Below are 21,565 nucleotides of genomic sequence, written 5' to 3'. Positions count from 1 at the left end.
ACAAAGTTTTGCAGGTTTCCAATTTATGCATGAACACAGCTTATTGCAAGATGCCTCTCAGAAGGCAAAAAAAAATTTCCCAACCAATTCTAACCTCAGATCGAATAAACAAAGATAAAAGCTATTTGCAACTGCAGCTTCTGTACATGGAGGGCAAATGGAAGGGACTGGAAACAAACTGCTTGTGTTCTTTCCACAGTGCTTTCTCATCATTGAAACAACCCTTCCCAAACACCTGCTGTTTTCACTCGTACACTGACAGCTATTGTAAGATAAGAAGCAACTAGAAATAGATTGGCTTCTGTTCCCTAAAAGTTTAAAGGCAACCTGAAAGCACTGCTCCAGTGCTACCTGATCCATTGTGGAGGACTTTCAAAGGGACCAATAAGCCATTGTTCATTTCAGCATATTTGGTAAAAAAATTATATTGGGAATTTATATATAAAATTCACTGCCAGTGCCTTATCTAGATTTAACATGAAAGGGGGACCTTTTCATGTTAAATCTAGATAAGGCACTGGCAGTGAATTTTATATATGTGCCATAAAAAAGCAAAATAATCTACTGCTTGAGATTTCAAAAGTATCTTAATGGAAACGGTTAAATTAGTTAAACTGCATCACAGAAAAAGCTGTCCCCTTCAGGTCTTCTTCATGTGCTGTAAAGCAAAAGAGGAAAGAAAGAGATATAGATCCATGGTTCTGTTTTACAATGAGCAGATCAAGGTCACTTTTTAAAGCATCAAACTGCTGTGTGAGAGTTCCCGTGTGTGGGTGTGTTGCCTGTCAACCATCCCTACAAACACACACCCCGAAAGTGGGAATGGGGCACTCCCCACAGAGTATGCTATGATACCTAAGGAAGTGGGAAGCCTGGCTACCTCTCCCTTGAAGGGACAAATGAACTGTTACTCCAGAGACACATACAGGTTTCATTCATTTAATTAGATTTCTTAGTCCTTTGTATGAGCTGAGCCATCTGCTATCCAAGTCAAAATGGCACAGAACTATAGAAAATTCCAGACTTCTTAGCTCATGTCCCCTCCCACTCCATTTGCTTTCAGAGAAAAAAGCCAGACAACTTGAGAATGGTTCATGGTGACTTTTCAAGGTCTTTGGCCCATCTTCTTCAGGGTCCGATTCAGCTGAAAGAGATATACACCTAATTACAAATTGGTTCTAGGGGAACACATGTATGCATAACCTGAAGCCACTGCCGAATCGGGCATTCATCCAGTGCTACGACCAGACTAATCATTCACCCTGTCAGCATGCTGAGTAGTTAAGGCAGAGAATTAAATCTAACCCACTTACAGAAACTACTAAGATGAAGAGTGATCCACAACAGGATTCCTTAGCACTATATCACTCCTGAGTGGTTCTTGTCCGACTTAACAGCCTCCAGAGAAATAAAAGCATTTATTCCGCTCGATAGCATTTATTCCATGCTATTGAAGTTAGGAAATCAATAATCAATCCAATAATCAGTACAAAGGAGCTGCACACAACCTGCATCTATTGCTTCACTGTCTCCCCTCAAGTCATCTTCTTCTTTTGGGTGTTTTTGAGAAATCCAAAAACTCTCCTCCAGTCTCCAAATTTCTTATTCTAGACTACATATGCCTAGCTCCTTTCAACTTTGAGTTTGATGCATGCTGTGTCTGAATCCTTAATTCTTACATTTTAGTTATAGAGACAAAAAAACAGACAGTATCCCAGGTGATGCCCAGCCAATATCTGGAACGGTTGTTTTCCCATCCATGCCCCACACCTACTGCTTCTGATAATGAAATTCAGAAGGGCATAAACAGTAGGAATGGAAGAAAACAGCACAGCATTGACCTCACAGAATGCTCACTCTCTTGAACGAAATCCCTAGATGGGCTTCTGGTGTTTTGGTGACCTCTGCTGGGAAGCCACAGGACCCACGATACATAACCCTTTGCAAGCTGCAGGAAACAAGAGGTAAGGTATGCAGCTTTTGGAGAACTCGCTACTCTCACAGAAGGATGGCTGCAATAGCCCTTCGAGGCCCTGCTACTGAGAACAACTGATGCCCGTGCATGTTCCTTCTACCAAAAAAAAAAAAAAGCAAACCCACCCTTCTTCTGAAGCACTGGTGGAAAAGCTACATAAGGGTGTTTCACTTCACCTCTTATCTTGAAGACACCATTTTGTTTTAGTGAGTTGCCCCACTCAATAACCCGAGTAGCTCACCTCCTCAAACTTATGGATCTGACGGATGAAGAAATCACCATAGCGGCGAGCCACCTTTGTGTCTGCAATGTGGATCATGTCCTGCCAAGAGAGAAAGACAACAGTAAGGAGCAGCCCATATCTGCTAACAGGAACTGCTGGGTATTAGGTTTAATCGAGCCTGGGGATCGGGCTATTTTTCAGATTTTGTTCTTCCGTTATCAATAAATAAAAGCCAGCCAGTAAATAGGCCTGTGTGTTCCAACCAATGTCCTCACCATCCGAGCCAGATCATTAGCCAGTGAATTTATTCCTCCTGTAAGATACTACTTGTTTAAAAAACCAAAACAGATTACCAGGTTCTATAAAGCTATTACAGTCTCTTACATGAACAGTTTCCAACCTGTAGTACAATCACAACCAAGTAGTACACATCCCAAAGTAGTTTTTCTAAAACTGCAGGTATTAATCTTCTAGGTGTGAAGCAGGGGAAGAAATCCTAATTTAAAATTGTTTGCATTTCAAGAATTGAAAATGGCAATGGCTTCTGGTCTGTGGATCAGCGATGGCGGTTGTTCTGCTGTGTGGCCCTCGGGCACAAGCTGATTCGACTGGGACAAGCGCTGGAGATTGAGCAGAATATCGATTACTGTGAGCAAGGTAAGAGAAATGACCGACAATGAACATGAGTTCAAAATAAACGGAATATTTTAAAAGCGAACCACCACCACCCCCGGGGGAAAAGTGGAGCGCAAAGAGGGACGCCTCTTATGCGAATGGACAGATAAGCGTAACAAAGGGGGCAGGGGGGGAAATAAGCAGCGATTTTGTTTTGAGAGACTTACTTGAGCGCTGACATCGAGGTGACGATTTTTCGAGTCCGCGAGGACCGGTTTGAAATTGTAAACAATCATATAAAATGGCGGCCTCGCAAAAAAAGTTTAAAGCTAAACCGGCGGGTAGTCAGAGCCCAAAACCGGAAGAGGGAGCAGACGTCATGAAAATGTTAGCGGATATGCTCAAGCCGGTGATGGAGCAACTTGAAGGTATTAACCAGCAACTGACTTTGCTGAATCAAAACTTCGCATCCCAGCAGCTCCAACTGGCAGAAACGGCGAAGAAGGTGGAGCATACGACTGAGAGAATTAAAGAGATAGACACCACAAACAAGAAAATGAAGAAAAGAATGGGGGAAATTGAAGCAAAACAAAACATCTAAGAAAACCGTTTGTTACAGCTACAAATGGAAAAAGCCAACATGATTCTCAGATTCCAGGGAGTTCCTGAATCGGCGAAGGAGGCTCTGAGGAAGCTGATCAGCGAGATCATTGCTCCAGCAATAGGCTCAACAGCGGATGAAGTAGTAAAAGAGATGGAGACTGCTTATAGGGCATACTCCAACTATATATATAAAAAATAGCCTGCCTGGAGAAATTGTGGTCAGATTCTCAAGAAGACAGACCAGAGATGCTATTTTAAAAGCGACTTCAGCAACTCCACTGAAAATGGGGAATATAAACATTAAAACTTTAAAAGACATTCCATTTGAAATTCGTCAAAAGAGGAAAAGCTACAAGGACTTAATTTCCTTTCTTCAAACCAATGGAATTTTGTACAGGTGGGCAATCCCAGAGCGTGTCATCTTTAAAATCAACAACAAAAGAGAAAAGATTGACTCCATTTTTAAAGCCAAAGAATTTTTGAGACGTCAGTTGGGATTGGAGGAAGAATCCAAAGATGAAGAATCGAAATCAAGTGACCCTGCTACCTCTAGAATGGATGAGGACTCTGCTGTAGAAACAGGAGCAAGCGCAATGAAAGTTACATATGATTTCAGAGATAGAAGACTTAAGTAAAGGCAGAAGGACTCTGAAAATTGCCTTTTGAAGCAAATAACAAGATGCTCAGAAAGTTCTCTCACAACAACTAACATACTAACATTGAAGCTGAGACAAACAAGAACTCTACAAGTATGTTGTTGTACTAACACTTTTATTAATAACACTTAGATTAACACGGATATGATCTCCTCCTCTTGGGTTTTTAGTGTAGTGTGGTTATCTATCCTTTATCCTTAGATGTAATCCCCTTCCCTTATATTTCTTTGTAGTTTTGTAGTCTTATAAAAAATGTCCCTCCAGGGATTTTAAAAAAAGAAAAAAAAGAATTGAAAATGCCCTGATCTGGATAGCCCAGGCAAGTCTTGTCAGATCTCAGAAGGTAAGCAGGGCCGACGCTGGCAAGTATTTGGATGGGAGATCTCCTTGGAATACCAGGGCCAGGAGGCGGAGGCAGGCAGGCTATCAAGCCACTTCTCTGAACGTCCTCCATGCCCCACTAGAGGTTGCCAGAAGTTGCTAAAACTTCCAGGCTCAGGCGCGTGTGCGCACACAATAAAAATACTTTAAAAAGAGATGAATATTAAACAGTATTTTGAGGGAGCAAGGATTCATGGTGACAAATGTCACCATGAACTCCTTGGACAAAACAGGTGGGATAAAAGCGTGATACTCACCACCCACACGGGGAACATAAAAACATCCAGGAAGGGGGAAAAGACTTGGAGCAGTGCAATCCCAGGCAGAGTTAAACTGTTCTAAACCCACTAACTTCAACAGACCTAGATGAGAGTAACTGCTTAGGACTGCACTGTAAGTGCTCTCCAAGAAACAGAATTAATACAAATGCAAGATTAGATTATTTTCTTGTAAGAACAGATAAAGTGTTACTCAGAGGACACATAGCACATCCCATTAGAAAAGGAACCAATTTGATGATGGCATGAGCGGTGCATTATCCATTTAATAGGATGTCTCTGCAACAGACAAAAAGGGAAAATCGGACCATGGAGTACAGTAGAATTCAGAGCAGCATGGAATGCTTTGGCAAGAGCTGCGGAAGATCCTACTTTGAATATAAGCATTTGTGGCTGTTGATATGGAAAGATAATGTACCTCATGTGGTAGGCTGCACTACAAATATATGTGATGTCAATGTTCACACTACCCTCTCATTCCTGATTTGAACTCAGTCCTCAAATGGAGAGCACATTCCTCTCCAAGGCCTCCAAACAACTGCCAGGAGATGGAAGTTCTAAGAACTGCACAGCTTGAACAGCCTGAACTTCCTACTGTGGATAGAGAGAGGTGACAAACCTTGTCAATGTAGAAGTCCACCTCTGAGGCTGACTGGAACTCCCCATCCAGGGCAGAGATCCCACTTGTCCAGACCAGGTTCTTCATCTTGTGCTTAAAGACCAGCAGCTGGATGCAGAACTCCTGCTCAGTGAGGTCCAGGAAGCCAGCCAGCTTGGCGACTGGCATAGTGGTGTGGAGCTTTAGAAAGCTGCGGATGGTGGAGAGCTGGGCTTGTTGCTGAACTTCATCGGCAAAGACTTTCAACTGCTGCAGGAAAGGCTCCTTGTGGTAGTTGGGATGGACGTTGTCATAGTTGGGAACCACAGGAGAAAGGAACTTGGGGCAGGAATAGCTAAAAAGCTCTTCATAGACTTGAGGGTCTCCCTTCTGCATGCGCAGCATCTTGTCCCCATACTTCTCTCTAAGCTGCAGGTGAATGCTTTCGTCTATGCGCATAGGATACATGGTGAGTGCAATCGCCAGAAGGGCATGCATCTGCTCATTCTGCTTGTTAATCTGCAATGCAAAAAGAAGCTGAGTTAGAAACATTCAATTCTGTGCCTTCTATATGCAAAGCAGTATAAGCACGGCATAAAGACTAAGAAAGTGATGGTTGTTACCAGCTCAGTGGATGACTTTGTGGCCTGAATGAAACCTCCCCGCCACCCCAGCAAGATCAATCAAAAAAATCTGCAAACAAAAAGCAAGGGGAGAGACGAGAGCTGCATTTAGCCACATCCACTGGGAGCAACCCAGTTGGTCATTTTGTGGATCCAGAAGGGAATGATGGGCATAAGCCATGCCTGTTGTCACTGCCCACACTGCTGGCACCACAGGGGCCATTGCAGTTGCCTGAGCCAAGAGCCACCCCTGCCCAATGAGCAAAATGATGTGGTAGGCCACAATTTGGAATATGTACTGGAGGTTGCGCCTTTGTCACTTCTACTGTGAACTCACCAGATGGCGAAAGAAAGAAAAAGACGAGCACAACACAAAGCCTGAAATTCCAAACTTAAAGTCACCATTGAACATTCCACTCCACCCGTCACTGACAGCAGCAGCGGCATTGGAGCTCTGCTTTTCTATGATGAAAAGTTTACACACTTTAAACTGGCAATTACTTCAGCAGTGGAAGCGCCAACAAGGACGCCTTTGGATCATAACCCTTTTGTGGCCTTGGGCAAGTTACCATTCCTAAGTCTCTGCTCTGACACCACCACCCCATCTACAACATGGAGGATAATACTACCACCATACTTTACAATCTATGTTAAGGATAGCCAAGATGCCATTTCTGAAATGCTTTATAAAAGTATTAAGCCAGCCCACTACTCAAGCAAAGACCATGGTATGCTGGTCTCATTAATAAATCCAACAGAACAAGTTACTAAATCCATATAGACAAACAATCAAGACAACCTCTCATGAAAGCTTCCAACAGACAACTTGTGAGTCTTCAGCAGCTATAGGTATGCAGCCTTTCTTGCCTATCAGTCTTCAGGGCCAAACCAGACTAGACGCTGAGAATTCTGCACATGGAGCACCCAGGTTTTGTTTGTTTAAACAGTGGGTGTGCAAGGTTCCAGTTCACATAAGAAGGACCATGGTACAGCAGAAGGGGAGGTCTGAGCTTTTCTCCTCTGCCTTGTTTTCTGACTCGAGATAACCCCATGGGGCTGCTATTTGCCTTTTTAGAGAGCCAATGTGGTTTAGTGGTTAAGAGCATTGAACTAGGATCTGGAAGACCCAGGTAAGAATCCCCACTCTACCCTGGAAGCTCGCTGACTGACCTTAGCCAATCTCTCACACACACATGGCCTCAACTATCATAGAGGATTGTTGTGGGGATAAAATAGAGCAAAATGATGTGAAGCCAATTTGGGTCCCCACTGGAGAGAAAAATGGGGTATAAATGCAATAAACAAACATACACACATACTGGTCATGTACCTGGACTTTATCAGGACCTTTTTGCCTGTCCAACTGAAGCAAGCAGCTATCTCTGCAGGTTTATTTGGGGTTGTAAATTGGTTATAAACTCCTCCACGCCATGCCTGGATCTCAACCAAGGTTCTGTGCATCAGCTATTTAAGAAGAAATAGCTGGAAAGAATATGTATATAACCCCTAGCTTCAGTTCTGGTTTAGCCTTCCATTTCCATTCTTCTCCTCTCCAATTCTCCCCGCCCCCAGCTTTGAGATGGACTAGTTGAAGCAGAACTATACAATTGATAGACTGTATTCCATTCAGGAAATCTGGAATGCCCACTGATTAGAGCAGCCAAGAGAGGCTTTTCTTAGTACACAGAACCAAGCCCTAAAACAGAGCTGGAATGTCCAGTGTTAAGGAGGAGACAGCAAGAAAGCAAACAAGTAACACACTTTGCATTCTTAGCATCAATAAATGAGTCAGTGTTGCTACGTTTAAAGTGTGCCTTGCTCAGAAGTACATCAAAATATTTATCAACTGTTGTTCCCAATACAGATTTAGGGAGAAGGTTCAGTATGTTAAGAGGGATAAGCTCTGGGAGACCTAGAATGAATGAGGTATTCCAGGAGTAGGGGCTAACTTGGGCAATAACTTTGGCAAGTTTTTTATTATTTTAAAGTTTTACACAGATACACAGAGCAGTTGGAATCCACGGCATAACAGGGAGCACAGACAAAATTAGCAAAGACAAGGTACAGTTAGTAAAACGAAATCTTGAAGGTTGGTGGGGCAGAGACTTGGGAGTCAAGCAGAAGCTGGTTCCTGAACAGCTTTATGCTTCTGAATGAGTTTGGTGGCAGAGTATCAGAAAGACTGTAGCTGAAAAGAGGCTTAACTCAAAGTACTATTACAATGTACGCAAGAAGCACGCAACACAGCTAGAAAAGTGGCAGCTACAATTAACATTATTTTCAAGGGATTAACTGGAGAAGACAGATCCACGATTACCTCTCCCTTTAATTCTCTTGGAAACAGCTATTGTGCTTCCTCACTGGGAAAAGGGCTACAATACTGTGACAGGGTTTTAACCCTTCCCTTTGTATTCAGTGCCTCTTAACTGTTTTAGGCCCCAATGGGGGGAAAGGGTCTCTCTTTTTCCTAATGGGACTTAAAGCAGCTTGTATGTGCAAATTTCTCCTCAGGCAATGGCACTCACAGGTGTGTTTAACCCCCATCCCTTAGAAACAGTGATACTTGTAGCCTCCAGTTTTCTGACTACATCGACAGTTTCTTGCAAATATATGCAAGAATCAATGATATCCCAGAGCCCCTCAGTCAAGCCTGCTTTAGGTACAGAGCTTATAAGGCATCATCTGCAAGATGACTAGTAGGACAACATGCCCGGGAGGAAGGAAATAACAGGATCATCAAAGCTGAAGATTCCACCCAGCTGTTCACCAAGGGACATGTGAAAAGTGCAGGGAGAGGGCCTCAGGGCATCTTACCATCTCATATTTGTAGGTTGTCCTCTGGAACATGCTCTTAGTCCTCTGAATATACAGGAGGATATTGGCAAAGACCCGGATAGCATCTTGGTAGCGTCGCATCATGAGGTATGCAAAACCCACATAGTAATAGGTAGTGACCTGGCACTCAGGCACTCGGGAATACATACTCTGGGATGGGAAGGAAAAGGAAGGCAAATGAAACACTCAGGAATTAATCTTCTCCAGCCTCCAATAAGATTCTATAGGGACACTACATTTGACACACATGACAGCAAAGGAGGGAACGGCATATGAGCCTCACCCTTCCGAAAACCAAAGTAGTTCAACACTGAGAGGGGGCAAAAAAAGAACAGAGAAGATTGTCTTACAGGGCATTTTCTTTCTTTTTTTTAATGCTATGATTGCTGAAACTGAAGAAAGGATTTAAGACTGAACTTCTATTACCTTTTTGTTAAGTTCTATGTTTTCCAAAACTTTGATGGCCTGGTAGTAATCTCCCAGCAGCGAATGGAGACGCAGCAGACCGACAAGGCTAAAGTAGCCCAACATCTTATACAGGGAGTGGCGGCCATACTCCCCAGCCACACTCTCAGGGTCACCTAGAGCAAGAGGAGGAAGGAATGCTTTTAACTGAAGTTTGAAAAGGCTCTTGTACATACTATGGCAGATACGAAGGTTACATCTGTTCCTTTTTTCCCTACATGTTTCACTGGCTTGTGACCAAGCAGAAATAGTATGGATAATAGTATTAATTGGACTCATCCAAGGCTACAGATGTTACAATCAAGAATCCAGTAGCCAAAAGAAATTTGTTGCAGTACTTTTAAATGCTACTAGTTCTACTGATGCCTTAGAGTTATCAGCTACTCCCATCTGGACATTACCAATTTGAATCAGTCTAAAATGAGTACCAACCCCTGGTTCTATTCTTGCAACCACTACCATAGTTTAGAGACCCACATTGGGCACACTTTCAAATATGCAGCCCTACGCTGCAACTCTAAGTACACTTGTTAGAGAGATAAGCCTTACTGAGCTGTTTGTTTGTGCTGGAATCAGAGGGAACTAATTAATATTATTTAATCTTTAGACTGCTTCTAATGTTCAAAACTGAAAGTTTCTTTCAGACCTATCTATGAATGAGCTAAGACCATGCACTTAGACTTACTTGGCTCCCTGTTAACTAAAGGAATGGGGTTTAAATTAGCTTAACAGAATTGCATTATTATGCTGTAAATATCAAGTAGATAGAAGGTGAGGAGAATATCTCAGAGCCTCTCGACACTGGCATTAAGAAATAATCAAAGGGCCCACAATAAATGTTGGTGAAATGACTCAGGCAGTCCTTCCATGTAAGCCAGCAAATATCTTTCAGCTAGCCTAGATCAGCAGTCAGGCTGGGACTCAGGGAATGACCACTTCTCACTATGCAACATCCACCTCCCTCTTCTCATTACCTCCACTAGTGTAGACCTCCAGCTGCCGATTGATATTGGATTTGTCCACAAGAGAATGCAGCACATTGAGGACACTGTGGACATTCCAGATCTTGGGGTTTGAACGCAAGAAATCAATCTCTTCCTCAGACTTTTTGGCAGTTTTGCAGCGGTACTGACTGAAGGACTGGAACTATCCAGGAAGAGAAACATATGTGAGAAAGCAGTGCCACCATACAAGAGCTGCCCATGCCAGAACAGGAGGACAATTTTATTAACATACATGAATAAATGCCCCAAAGTCCACATACACCAGAGAAAAAATTCCATATCAAAATACAGCTTAGTTAATGATTATGTTCTTTGTGCAGCAGAAAAGGCAACACAAGAGTCTACGTCGATCACATGCTGAATTATAGATAAGAGAAACTGGCATGGGAACAAATAATTTATGGGAACATACTAAGCAATAACCCCACCCCCAAAATCACTATTAACAGGCTGGACATTTTATCTCCTATGTGTTTATGTTCTGTATAAAGAAAATTACATGTGGAATACTTTAATATGCAAGTCACCGAAAAGTCCAAAGAATATAATCATAGATGTCCAACATATAGGCAGGAGTACCAGGAGACAGGTGAAGTGACACACAAGCTATCCCTAAAAGACAACTGGAAGCTCTGTGGAAAGAACCACCTCGATCTATGAGCCTTTAGTATACCTGGCCTACATACTTTCCAACTGGTCATTATTAACCAGAAGGGATGGAAACTTTTTTTTTTTACCTTAAAAACAGGTTGAATAAAAAAAACCTTGACAACCAGCTATCATACCTGATATATGAACTCATCAATGATATCCCAGAGCCATTGATTGGGCAGTTCCAGGGGAGCTGGGCCATCTGCATCTATAAAACAACACCCACGAAGGAACATATATAACTAGGCAGAAACTCCTGTAAGCAAGTTTTCATGTCATAGATAAACAGGAGCTAAGGAAAGGAATGGGGAAAGTTGGCCCCATGCACCTAAAGGACTATCTCTTCCCAAATGTTCCTGTGCACCAGTCGTGGCCCTCAGGTTGCTGCCTGCTAGCTGTTGCCCCCTGTCCCACCACCCCACTCAAGAGTAGCCTGACTGGCAACAACTAGAGCACACACATTTTCTATCATAGCTTTCACTTTCCAGAACAAGCTCCCTGAGCAAGTGCCATCTCTAGAATTTTTTTAGGAAGTGACGAAAGGCTATTTTATTTGCCAGGGCTTTTAAAGGGGGTATAGACTGCAGGTAACTTTAGGGGGGAGGGGATTATTTGGTGTTTTATTTTATTCAGTGTTTTAAACTGTAATTTGTAAAGTACCTTGAGCCACAAAGAAAGGGCAGATATAAATATATGAGTAAATAAAGAACATATCGCGCTAATTCCAGAGGGTTAGCCATGTGAGATAGTTGCAACGAAAACCAAGCCTCTCATAGCACCAGATGATTAACGCATTTTTTAATTCTATCATAAGCTTCTGTGGACAGGTCTGGGCCATGACAGCTTATACTAAAATAAATTTCTAGTCGTCTTTAAGGTGCTACAAGTTGCCTGTTGGGTGTTTTGGTGATAAAGAAGTTCCAAAGATACATTAACAAGATTGATTTGGTATCATCAAGTCCTGCACTTAACAACTGCCTACTTCAGAATTCAGTTTGGCTATCAGCTTTTACAGAAGGAAAACTAAGGTACTTAACAGTTTGAAATTTTTGTTCTTAATCTTAGACAGCCTTAATGTAGTTACTGATCAAGAAGTGGACAACATCGGAGTGAAGGACGGCCCGGGAAGATCTGCCACAACTTCTGCGTGACCGATACCACTGAATTTACATGGTTGAGCTATAGGATAACATCATCCTTGGAGAACTGTCTATTTACCATCTGGCATGTATCCGGAGACCATCTTGTTAAATGAGTACAATTGTTATTAATTGTTATTAATGTTTTTATTGCTTTTATCTGTTTTATATGGGCTTTGCCCCTTGTAAGACGCCCTGAGCCCGCTCTGCAGGGAGGGCGGGGTATAAATCTTAAATAAATAAATAAATAAAGTGGGTATGTGCATCATTAACTCGCAATCTACTGCTAAAATTAAAACAAGGATACCTATATTATTCAAACTAATCTAAAATACTTTACAGATTATATAGGTATTGCAGAAAAAGATAGGCTAGATGCTATACATAAAATAAAGCAAAAGACACAAGTCCCACCTCTGGCTTACAGACTCAATTAAATTGAGATATACAGGGAAAAGAGAATGGTAGAAAGAAGCAAAGGGTGCAAAAGAAGCAAAGAAGCATTTTTATATGGCATTTAAATACAACAAGAGAAGAAGCCAGATGGATGTCAGGTGATAAAGAGCTATAATAGTAGAAAACAGCAAAGGAGAAAGGGCATAGTGCAGGAATGGACACTTTAAAACTTTGTGTTGATTATTAAGCTTAACTTCTGGTACAGAGATGGACAATTTTTTTGGCCCTTGTGCTGAAAAAAAAAATACAACTCTACTTGTGAAAGATGGCAGGTTGGCAAGCAAGAGGGGCAGAAGAGAAGAGAGTCATACCTGACCAGTCAACCCACATATGATATATATAGATTTATTTTCATGGGAGTAAGGGCTGAAATAAGACTGCTTTAGAAATGTCTATACAGAACTTCAGTGGCTTTGCTTTCAAAGCATACTCGTAGGACTGTAGCTGCAAAAAATGACTGTTTTAAGATTTATTTTTTGTGAGTGGGATCTTAAGAGGGGCACGAGGGCACCAAGCAGAGAATTTACACTTAAACTCACAGAACTACCACATTACAAATTCTAGCTGCAAACAAATATAGCTGTACAGGAGGGGACCTTTTCTTGGGATCCTGCAGGCTTCCTGCCAAATTTCTGCCTCTGTGCTGTGACCTGAGGCTGTCCAGCTCAACTGGTGTTGTGCTGAGCAAAATAGTCAAGCATGCTAGGAATTACCAACCTATAACCTGGAATTGTCCTATTGCATTACTTACTCAATGTGAGCTAGTTTGGTGTAGTGGTTACGTGCATGGACTCTAATCTGGGAGAACAGGGTTTGATTCCCCACTCCTCCACTTGCAGCTGCTGGATGACCTTGGGCAAGCCACAATTCTGACAAGATCTGTCCTTGAAAGGGAAATTCTTGAAAGAGCTCTCTCAGCCCCACCTACCTCACAGGGTGTCTGTTGTGGGGAGGGGAAGGGGAAGGAGTTTGTAAGCCGCTCTGAGACTCTGAGTGAAGGGCGGGGTATAAATCCAATCTCTTCTTCTTCTTATAATGTCTGAGTTAATTTTTAAAAAATATTTTGTAATCTACCTTGGGTCTCAGCAAGAAAGACCAGGTATAAATGAAGCAAATAAAAGTGCATAAAGGTATCTTCATTTTGATATACTAGCAGTAAAATTCTAGTAACTCACTAAGAATGTAGTTGAATAGATTGCAGTAGTTGTAGTAAGATTCAAACCTCTGTTCCAAGGATGGACCACCCTGCACAGAAAAGAATATAAGTAGAGAAACTATATGAATAAGACTTAGTAGTTCAACTGTCTGGGCTTCAAGCAATGGAGGCATACATGACTTAAACCAGCAAACTTATTTCCAACCAGGAAAAAATATCACTCTGATACTCACACTGACTTTAGCATAGATGTGCCTGTAATACAGTTCTTTGTATAAAATCAGGAAGACTGCATCTGCAGAGAAAAAGCAGACCAGTAAACAAGAGCCTGGCCAGTTTCCCTCATGGTGAAACACAGAGGAAAGCATTCTTGTCAAAAATGTCCTTTAAATGTAATCCAAAGATTCTACATGAGCCAAGCAGAAACAAGTTCCTTGAAGTCAATGCTGCACTGGCCCTACATAGCTAAAGAATGCCCAGCATGTGCCTTAGATCTCTTCCTCGTCCCATCCCCATCTGTTCTATCTGTTTATAGTCAGGTTCAACTGATCAGTGCAGTACACCCAAACACAGTATTACCAATGTGACCAAATATTCTCAAACATAATCAGCAGCTCCAAGTTACACTACTATCAACAAAGCCAGCAAGCACACATGTATCAAAACAGATTCAGGTGTGGTACCTGTGTTGGTCTGAAGCAGCAGAACAAAGTCTGAGTCCAGTGGCACCTTTAAGACCAATAAAGTTTAATTCTGGGTATAGCCTTTTGTGTGCATGCACACTTCTGAACCTGAAGTGTGTGTGCATACAAAAGCGTATACGAGAGGTCATTTCGGGGGGGATCGCGGAGGATCGCAGTTCCCCCGGGTGAGGTGCAGGGGGCGGGGCACATGACGAAGCCCCGCCCCCTGCTTCTGGCCGCCCCGCTTCCGGCCCTCATTCAGCCAGGAGGAGGCAGGAGAAGAGGGAGGGTAAGTTGCTTCCTCCCTGCCTCTCCCCACCCCTGCCTGCCTGGGGCCACGGAGGGCCTTCGCGGGGCTTCCTTGCACTCCCGCCGGCCTTGCAGGTCCACCGCCGGGACCGTTCGGGGCGGGGTGTGTGGCCTTACGACACACTTCCAGTGATGTCAGGGGGTGTGGCCTTATGACACACTTCTAGTGATGTCAGGGGGTGTGGCATATGCTAATGAGTTATGCTAATGAGTTCCCCTAGCTCTTTTTCTATGAAATGACCCCTGGCGTATACCTTGAATAAAACTTTGTTGGTCTTAAAGGTGCCACTGGAGTCAAACTTTATGTACCAAAACCATTTGTGTATGTAGGGTTCACTTACTTTGTTACGGTCTGAATAATCAAATTCACACTCAACAACATCAGACAATACAATAAGAAGACAAATGAGATAGAAAGACATAGAGGGAAAAGAAAAACAGGAAATAACTGTTTATTTTGGTATATTCTCTTGATTTACCAGGTTATGATTAAATACTGTACCGGGGTATGATTAGAGTAGGACAATAGAAATATAAGGTATAAATTTTGGATAAACATTTGAAGAAGAAAAAGAGAAATATTATAAGTTTAAAGAAAAGAGATAGGAAATAAGAAATTCAAGCTTGTTATTTGACTGCAGTTTATAGGAAACTGGAAAATGTTTAAAAGGACCAGAAAAATACAGGGAATAAATCAACCCGGATTTGTTTATAAATAAAAGGTACTATAGATGAATCTATGCTTAAAGAACTGATTGTTTTTGTTGTTATGTTATGTGTATGATATAGGTGTTAAGATGGATTTTTAAGGTTGTGCGATAAAATACTAACAGATTATATTTTAGAAACACCAAGCAATAGAAATGAAATCCTGATGAACTTTATATCTGGAGTGGACAAAAATGTTCTTTATAATTATTGTTAGAAATGTTAGAAATATGTGCTGAAATGTATGTTGATCTCTCTCTAGTGAAAGACATATGTGCTGAAATGTATGTTGATCTCTCTCTAGTGAAACCTTTTGTTGTATAAAATGTTATGATTTACCTTTGTTTACTATAGTAAAACCAATAAAAAGATTAAAAAACAACAACAACATCAGACAACACCAATCTGCCATTTAAGGGTATAGTTCTATGTACACTTACTAGGGAATAAGCCCCACTGCTCAGAGGGACCCACCTACAAGTAAACATGCATAAGATAGAGCTGCAAGCTAGTTAGAAGAAGAAATCTGCCAGATACATGGAAGGCTAAAAGTTAATCAGTAGATTTACTATTTCTAACTTTCAAATACGCAGTTTTTGTTCAAGAACAACATAGAGGATATAGAAATTACCTTATTAAATATTCTTCCAGAAACTCATAATAAGGAAAATAAGTATGTAATAACATATATTTTTACTGCAGCAAGAATATTACTAGCCAAGTACTGGAAAGATGAAAAAATACCCTCAAAAAGGAATTAATAGAGAAATTGTTGTCACTGGCAGAAATGGACAGATTAAGTATAATACTACAAGGGAAGAGTAATGAAATATTTCAAATAAGATGCAAAATGTTTTATGTATGGTTGGACAATATGAGATAAAAATGACTCAAATGATTATTTACATGTAAAACGAAGATAATTTAAAAAAGAACAACATAGAGGATACCAAAAACAAGAAACAATATGGGAGAAAACTTCAGTTTGGTTCATCCCACCCACAAAGACACAAACATTGTAATCTGTTTGGCTGTACCTGTCACTCAATAGCACAGCATCTAGTGTCATAGTGAAATAAACAACTCTTTTTGCTTCGAAGACTGCCAAGGACATCAGGTAGCCAGACAATTCTCTGAGGACCAAAATACTCTAACATGGAAATATCTCCGCACGTGGGTGCTGACTGTGACAACTGAGGCAGGCGGATGGGTAGGAAAAAGGCACCCACCAACACAATCCCCGTTGGATTAGAGGAGCCAAATTCAATTCAGCTTGTCTCTCTGAGTTTCTTCATGCTAATGCAGTTTCTTCATGCTAATGCTAAAATGCAGGCTTTAAAAACATGGAGAATTCCAGTGTAAGACAAAGGTTGCTGTGGATCTCTTTAAAACAAACCATTCCTGTTTCCCTCTTCACAAAACAACAGAAATTGACATAAAGTACATACCATTTCCAACCTGCGGAGCAATAGCTTCAGCCTCTGGCCATGGTGTGTTTTTAAAGAACCTTTCTGTGAGCTTGGTCCAGCTGCAACACACAGGCAAAACAGTACTTAGTGCTTCAATCTTGAATGCCAGCGAGATTAAGATGCAACAATAGCAGCAACAATTAAAACTGTATGTATTTCAATTTACTTTTCCCACTTCTCGTTTTATTGAATGAATAAACCCACTATCTATAAGCAGTAAAGACAAAAGTCAGGAACAAATCTTCCAATGTACATTATCTGTGAAAATTTAACAGACCTCAGCAGAGACAAATGAAAAAACAGTTTCCACAGCCTTTAAAAAAAATTAAGAGCAATAGTTTGCAATTATTCCCAGATTCCCAGTCCCTAATATTTCCAACTGAAAGGATATCAGGTTGAAAGACTGAGGGGAAAATTTGCTGAGTACTTCAAGAAAAGCTGCCATAGTACAGCTCTCTAGTAAAACAGTAAATCACCATGTACAATTAAACAATATTTGTTGGGTTTTATATGCAATGTTTAGAGTTCAATTATTAACAAAATTACAACAATAACACTACAATATGCGATATAAAGCTTAGCAGTACATACAGAGTAATACAGTACTAGTTACAGACAAACGACGGAGTTCTAGTACACTATCCGTTTGCGTGTCCTTCTTCAGGTTTGTCTACAGCATATAATAATTGGCTGTGGACCCAGTCACATTAGAGCTTGCTATAGGAGCTCCCTAGTCACCAGAATCTAAGCGCGGTAGCGTACATCAAAAAATTGTATAAGAATTATCATTTTGAAATATGGCTTGCAGCACTTCATTCTAATTAAGAAATAATTACAGAATGACAAACCTGAAGAAGGACACACAAACGGATAGTGTACTTGTTTAATTGTACATGGTGATTTACTGTTTTACTAGCTATTATACACAGTGGTCCTGTTTGTTGAAATAGTACAGCTCTCAATAGGATCAGTCCATGACACAACAACAGCACCACCCTACGCAGAGCCTAAGCCCATCGATTTCAGTAGGTTGAGACAACAGTGACTCTGCAAAGGACAGCACTGTAAGACAACTGCCTATGTAATGCTCAGTTACTTCTCATATTTTCAAGGTGAGCTGGTGTGTGTATTCAAGTGCATATTCCTCCATCAATTATGAAATCTCTCAAGTGTTAACAATATTCAATGATACCACTGATATACTCGTCACCCCTAAACTTTACCAAGAAGACTAAAATCATACCTGTTTTCATAAATGTCTTGGATTTCATACACTTTCTGGTCGATGACATCACTAGATACACGACTGGCCTGCAGCTCATACACTTTCTGATCAATCAGATCCGACACAGTCTTATGAAAATATTGGATAAAGTTTTTTATCACTTCTGGAATCACCTGGTAAGTTTGCTGCTCATATTGTCGTTCATAAGCTAGATCCTGTTTTGGATCTCCTGTCAAATACAAGAGAAACAACAACGTTAAAGTTACTGAGGGTGGGGAAAAATATTCTCATTGAGAGGAATGTGAACGAAATTGCAACTCATCATCCCTACCTCGTCTCTCCCTCCACTGGGTTCCATTTCCCCTCCCTTTCTACACTGGCTGGCTCGAGTTCCGTTTCTCTCCTTCCTCACCTCCTCCTCTAAATGGTGATGGTGCCCTAACCTGGATAGCCCAGGCAAGCCCGATCTCATCAGATCTTGGAAGCGAAGCAGAGTCAACTCTGGCAAGTACTTGGATGGGAGACCTCCTTGGAATACCAGAAGTGAGGGCAGGCTTTATTCAGCCACCTCTCTGAATATCCTCCAGGCCCCCAGTAAGGGTCAGTCATCAGAGGTCGCCATGACTTCCAGGTGTGTACACAGTCAGTCACCAGAGGCTGTGATGACTTCCAGGTACGAGTGCACACACACGGATGTATAAAAAATGCAAAACCCCCAAATAAAATAAATGGTAATGGCCACTACTGGATGTCATTTTGTATTGCTTTGATAACCAAAAATGCCACCTAAACTGGGAAGGGGTTGATGTTTGCATATGCTCAAACATTGCTCTTTATAAGGGTTTTTCCGGGAGGTATACCCCCCCCAAATTCTTTTGGGTTTTTTTGCACAATCATGAAACATTGCGTGCCAATCTTTTTAAATGAATTTAATGAATAGTAGACAAAACAATATTTTTTGCTTTAACTATTAAGAGGCTGTGAAAGTAAAAGCATGCATTTTTTTCTATGAAGAAGCAGAAATTTCTTTTTCTTGCCATCCAGTTGCAGCTGACTTATGGCAGCCCTGTAGGATTTTCCAGGCAAGAGATGTTCAGAGGTGGTTTGCCATTGCCTGATCTGCATAGTAACCCTGGCATTCTTTGGTGGTCTCCCATCCAAGAATTAACCAGGGCCAACGCTGCTTAGCTTCTGAGATCTGATAAGGTCAGGCTAGCTTGAGCTGTCTAGGTTGGGATAAGAAATAGAACAGCGACAATTAAAAAGAGTCCCAAACATGAAAGGCAGCTGTCACCTTAAAACTTTTCTTCCTTTTGCACATATTTTACATACCATTTTGAAAATTTCACATATGTCTCAAGGGAGAATGCCAGAACCAGGGTTGCCAACTCTGGCTTGGGAAATTCCTGGATATTTGAGGGCAGTGCCTTGAGAATGTGATGCTCAGTGCCTTGAGAATGTGATGCTCAGACTGGCCTGTAGCTAACATGGGGCCCACGGGACCCAGCCCCCTAGTGTTTCTTCTGGGCCCCCTCCCTCCTAGACTGCCCCCAAGGTGCTCCAACTTACCACCTGCCCTGTGCTTTCATTTAATTAGCTGGCAGCCCCCCCCCCGAGGCCCCCTCCCCCTGCTCAGTAAGGACTGAATGTCTGTGGTACACCACAGAGCACAGAATCAAGCTCCAAAGCTGCCATGTCATCCAGGGAAACTAATCTTTGCAGTCTGGAAACCAGCTGTAATTCTGGGAGAATCCCAGGCCACACCTGGAGATCTGTAAGCCTAACCAAAGCCCAGGAATAACCCCAACAAATGGAATGCCACTAAGTATGAAGGATTTTTTTTTAAAGTTTCTGAGCCATGGTGTTTGGAAGAGAAAATGCATCTTTCATGTTAAAACCCAAACAGTCCAAAAAGAAGAAGAGATTGAATTTATACCCCACCCTTCACTCACAGTGGTTTACAAACTCCTTTCCCTTCCCACAACAGACACCCTGTGAGGTAGGTGGGGCTGAGAGAGCTCTTTCAGGAACAGTTCTGACAGAACTATGGCTTGTCCAAGATCCTCTAGCAGCTGCAAGTGGAGGAGTAGGGAATCAAACCCGGTTCTCCCAGATTAGAGTCTGCGCACTTAACCACTACACCAAGCTAGCTCTCATTGTATTTACAACACTGTATCTTCAACATGCAAGATTGCAAACTTACTAACAATTTGGGGTTGTTTGATTCAGATCTTTCCCAAGTTTTCCCCATGAAAACAAACACCACTAGATAAATGAATTCAACGTTTCTAGAATAGTTGCCAAACTAAATACAGGCCAAGGTTTGTTTCTTTTAGTAGTAGCCCATGTTGGAAAATTTCTGTAAGTATATATTCTTTGGTTTACCATATAACTCTGATACAGAAGCTACAGCTAAGCTACTTCTGTACAATATAGGGTCTTTAGCAATTAGTAAAAGCTCCAGGCCATATATACTCAAATATACAACATAGTCTACGAACCCCACAAAATAATCGCCTCGAGGCAGCATTGTTATCACCAACATAACAGCAAGAACTCACCTGTGTGCATATCATAGTCACCTGGATAAGTATAGGGATCATAGGACCCCTGAAAACAAAGAAAGGAAAGAAGAATTAGTCCAGCCGATTCTCCCCCGCCCAACTCCACCGGGTCAAGTGTCAGAGCAACTCTCTTGTGGGTCTCGAGTGGAGCGACATATTATCAGTCCCACCTAACCGAAATCCTTCACCGTCCTCCTGCCGAATGCGTGAGCAAACACAGCAGCCGGCTCCATCCTTCCCCTACACCTAGGCCCCCAGCCGGCTACTTCAACCCATAAGGCCGGCTAGACCAGACAGGGCGGGTTTGAGCTCCCCTTCGCCGACCAGGAGGCCGGCGAGTAAACAGTCGCAGCTGGTACCTCCTCGTATTCTTCCATCGGATAGGGCATAGAAGGGGCTCGGCAAGGAGCAACAACGAGCCCACGCGGTGAAAGCTACCGACTAGGAGGGCAGCGCTGTGACAAAGAAAGCGCTCCGACTAGCAACTGCCTTATTTCCGGGATTAGCCGGAAGCAGATGAGAACACGCTCCGGGCAGAAACAGAAAACTAGACAGGATCTGTTTTTGCAGAAGGTTGCGAAGGGGAAGAGGAGTTGCTGTTGTGGAATATTCTGGGACTGGAGGGGGTGCATAACAGGGGGCCTGAATAGGGTTGTGATTGTGAACTAGGGCTGCAAGGAGTAAAGCAGACATATAAATAATTAAATAAAGTATGTAAAGTTTTAGATTTTGATTATATTTTTAGATTAAAAACCTTTTCTTTGGGAAAAGGTGCCCCCAATAATGTGACAGCTGGCAACAGCTTTTTAATTAAGTGCTATTATTTTTAAAACTGCCAATGGTAGGCTGTATTTAAGCAGTCTTTGTTCTCGAATGAGAGGTAACCATCTCATTGTATTGTACAAGAATTTTTACTCTATTACAGTGTAATCCTAAACCAAGTTACCCC

At 41.9% G+C, this 21,565-nt stretch overlaps 1 protein-coding gene across 1 annotated transcript; it reads right to left on the bottom strand.

The window, feature by feature from the left end:
• Positions 1-930: 930 nt before the first annotated feature.
• EIF3L (eukaryotic translation initiation factor 3 subunit L) lies at positions 931-21,100 on the bottom strand. Its single transcript, XM_015405975.1, has 13 exons — positions 20,976-21,100; positions 20,614-20,662; positions 18,071-18,281; positions 16,807-16,886; positions 13,892-13,953; positions 13,678-13,747; positions 11,042-11,115; positions 10,227-10,398; positions 9,214-9,368; positions 8,767-8,937; positions 5,351-5,848; positions 2,217-2,297; positions 931-1,144 (listed from the first exon to the last, which is right to left on the bottom strand). The coding sequence occupies exons 1-13, from the start codon at positions 21,003-21,005 to the stop codon at positions 1,106-1,108; spliced, it is 1,692 nt and encodes a 563-aa protein (XP_015261461.1). The 5' UTR covers positions 21,006-21,100; the 3' UTR covers positions 931-1,105.
• Between the last annotated feature and the right edge of the window lie 465 nt (positions 21,101-21,565).

Source organism: Gekko japonicus, unplaced genomic scaffold, assembly GCF_001447785.1.
Source record: "Gekko japonicus isolate JY-2015 unplaced genomic scaffold, Gekko_japonicus_V1.1 scaffold385, whole genome shotgun sequence".
Lineage (NCBI taxonomy): Eukaryota > Metazoa > Chordata > Lepidosauria > Squamata > Gekkonidae > Gekko > Gekko japonicus.
This window is presented reverse-complemented; position numbering and strand designations above follow the sequence as displayed.

What these genes read in the sequence shown, in the direction of transcription:
- EIF3L (XM_015405975.1), bottom strand. Translation starts at nt 21,005, where the DNA reads ATGCCCTATCCGATGGAAGAATACGAGGAG. An exon ending in ACATCTATGCTAAAGTCAGT is followed by an intron (nt 13,748 to 13,891) that starts GTGAGTATCAGA and finishes TTTTCTGTGCAG; the next exon opens with GGTGGTCCATCCTTGGAACA. An exon ending in GGAGGTCTACACTAGTGGAG is followed by an intron (nt 9,369 to 10,226) that starts GTAATGAGAAGA and finishes CTCTTGCTCTAG; the next exon opens with GTGACCCTGAGAGTGTGGCT.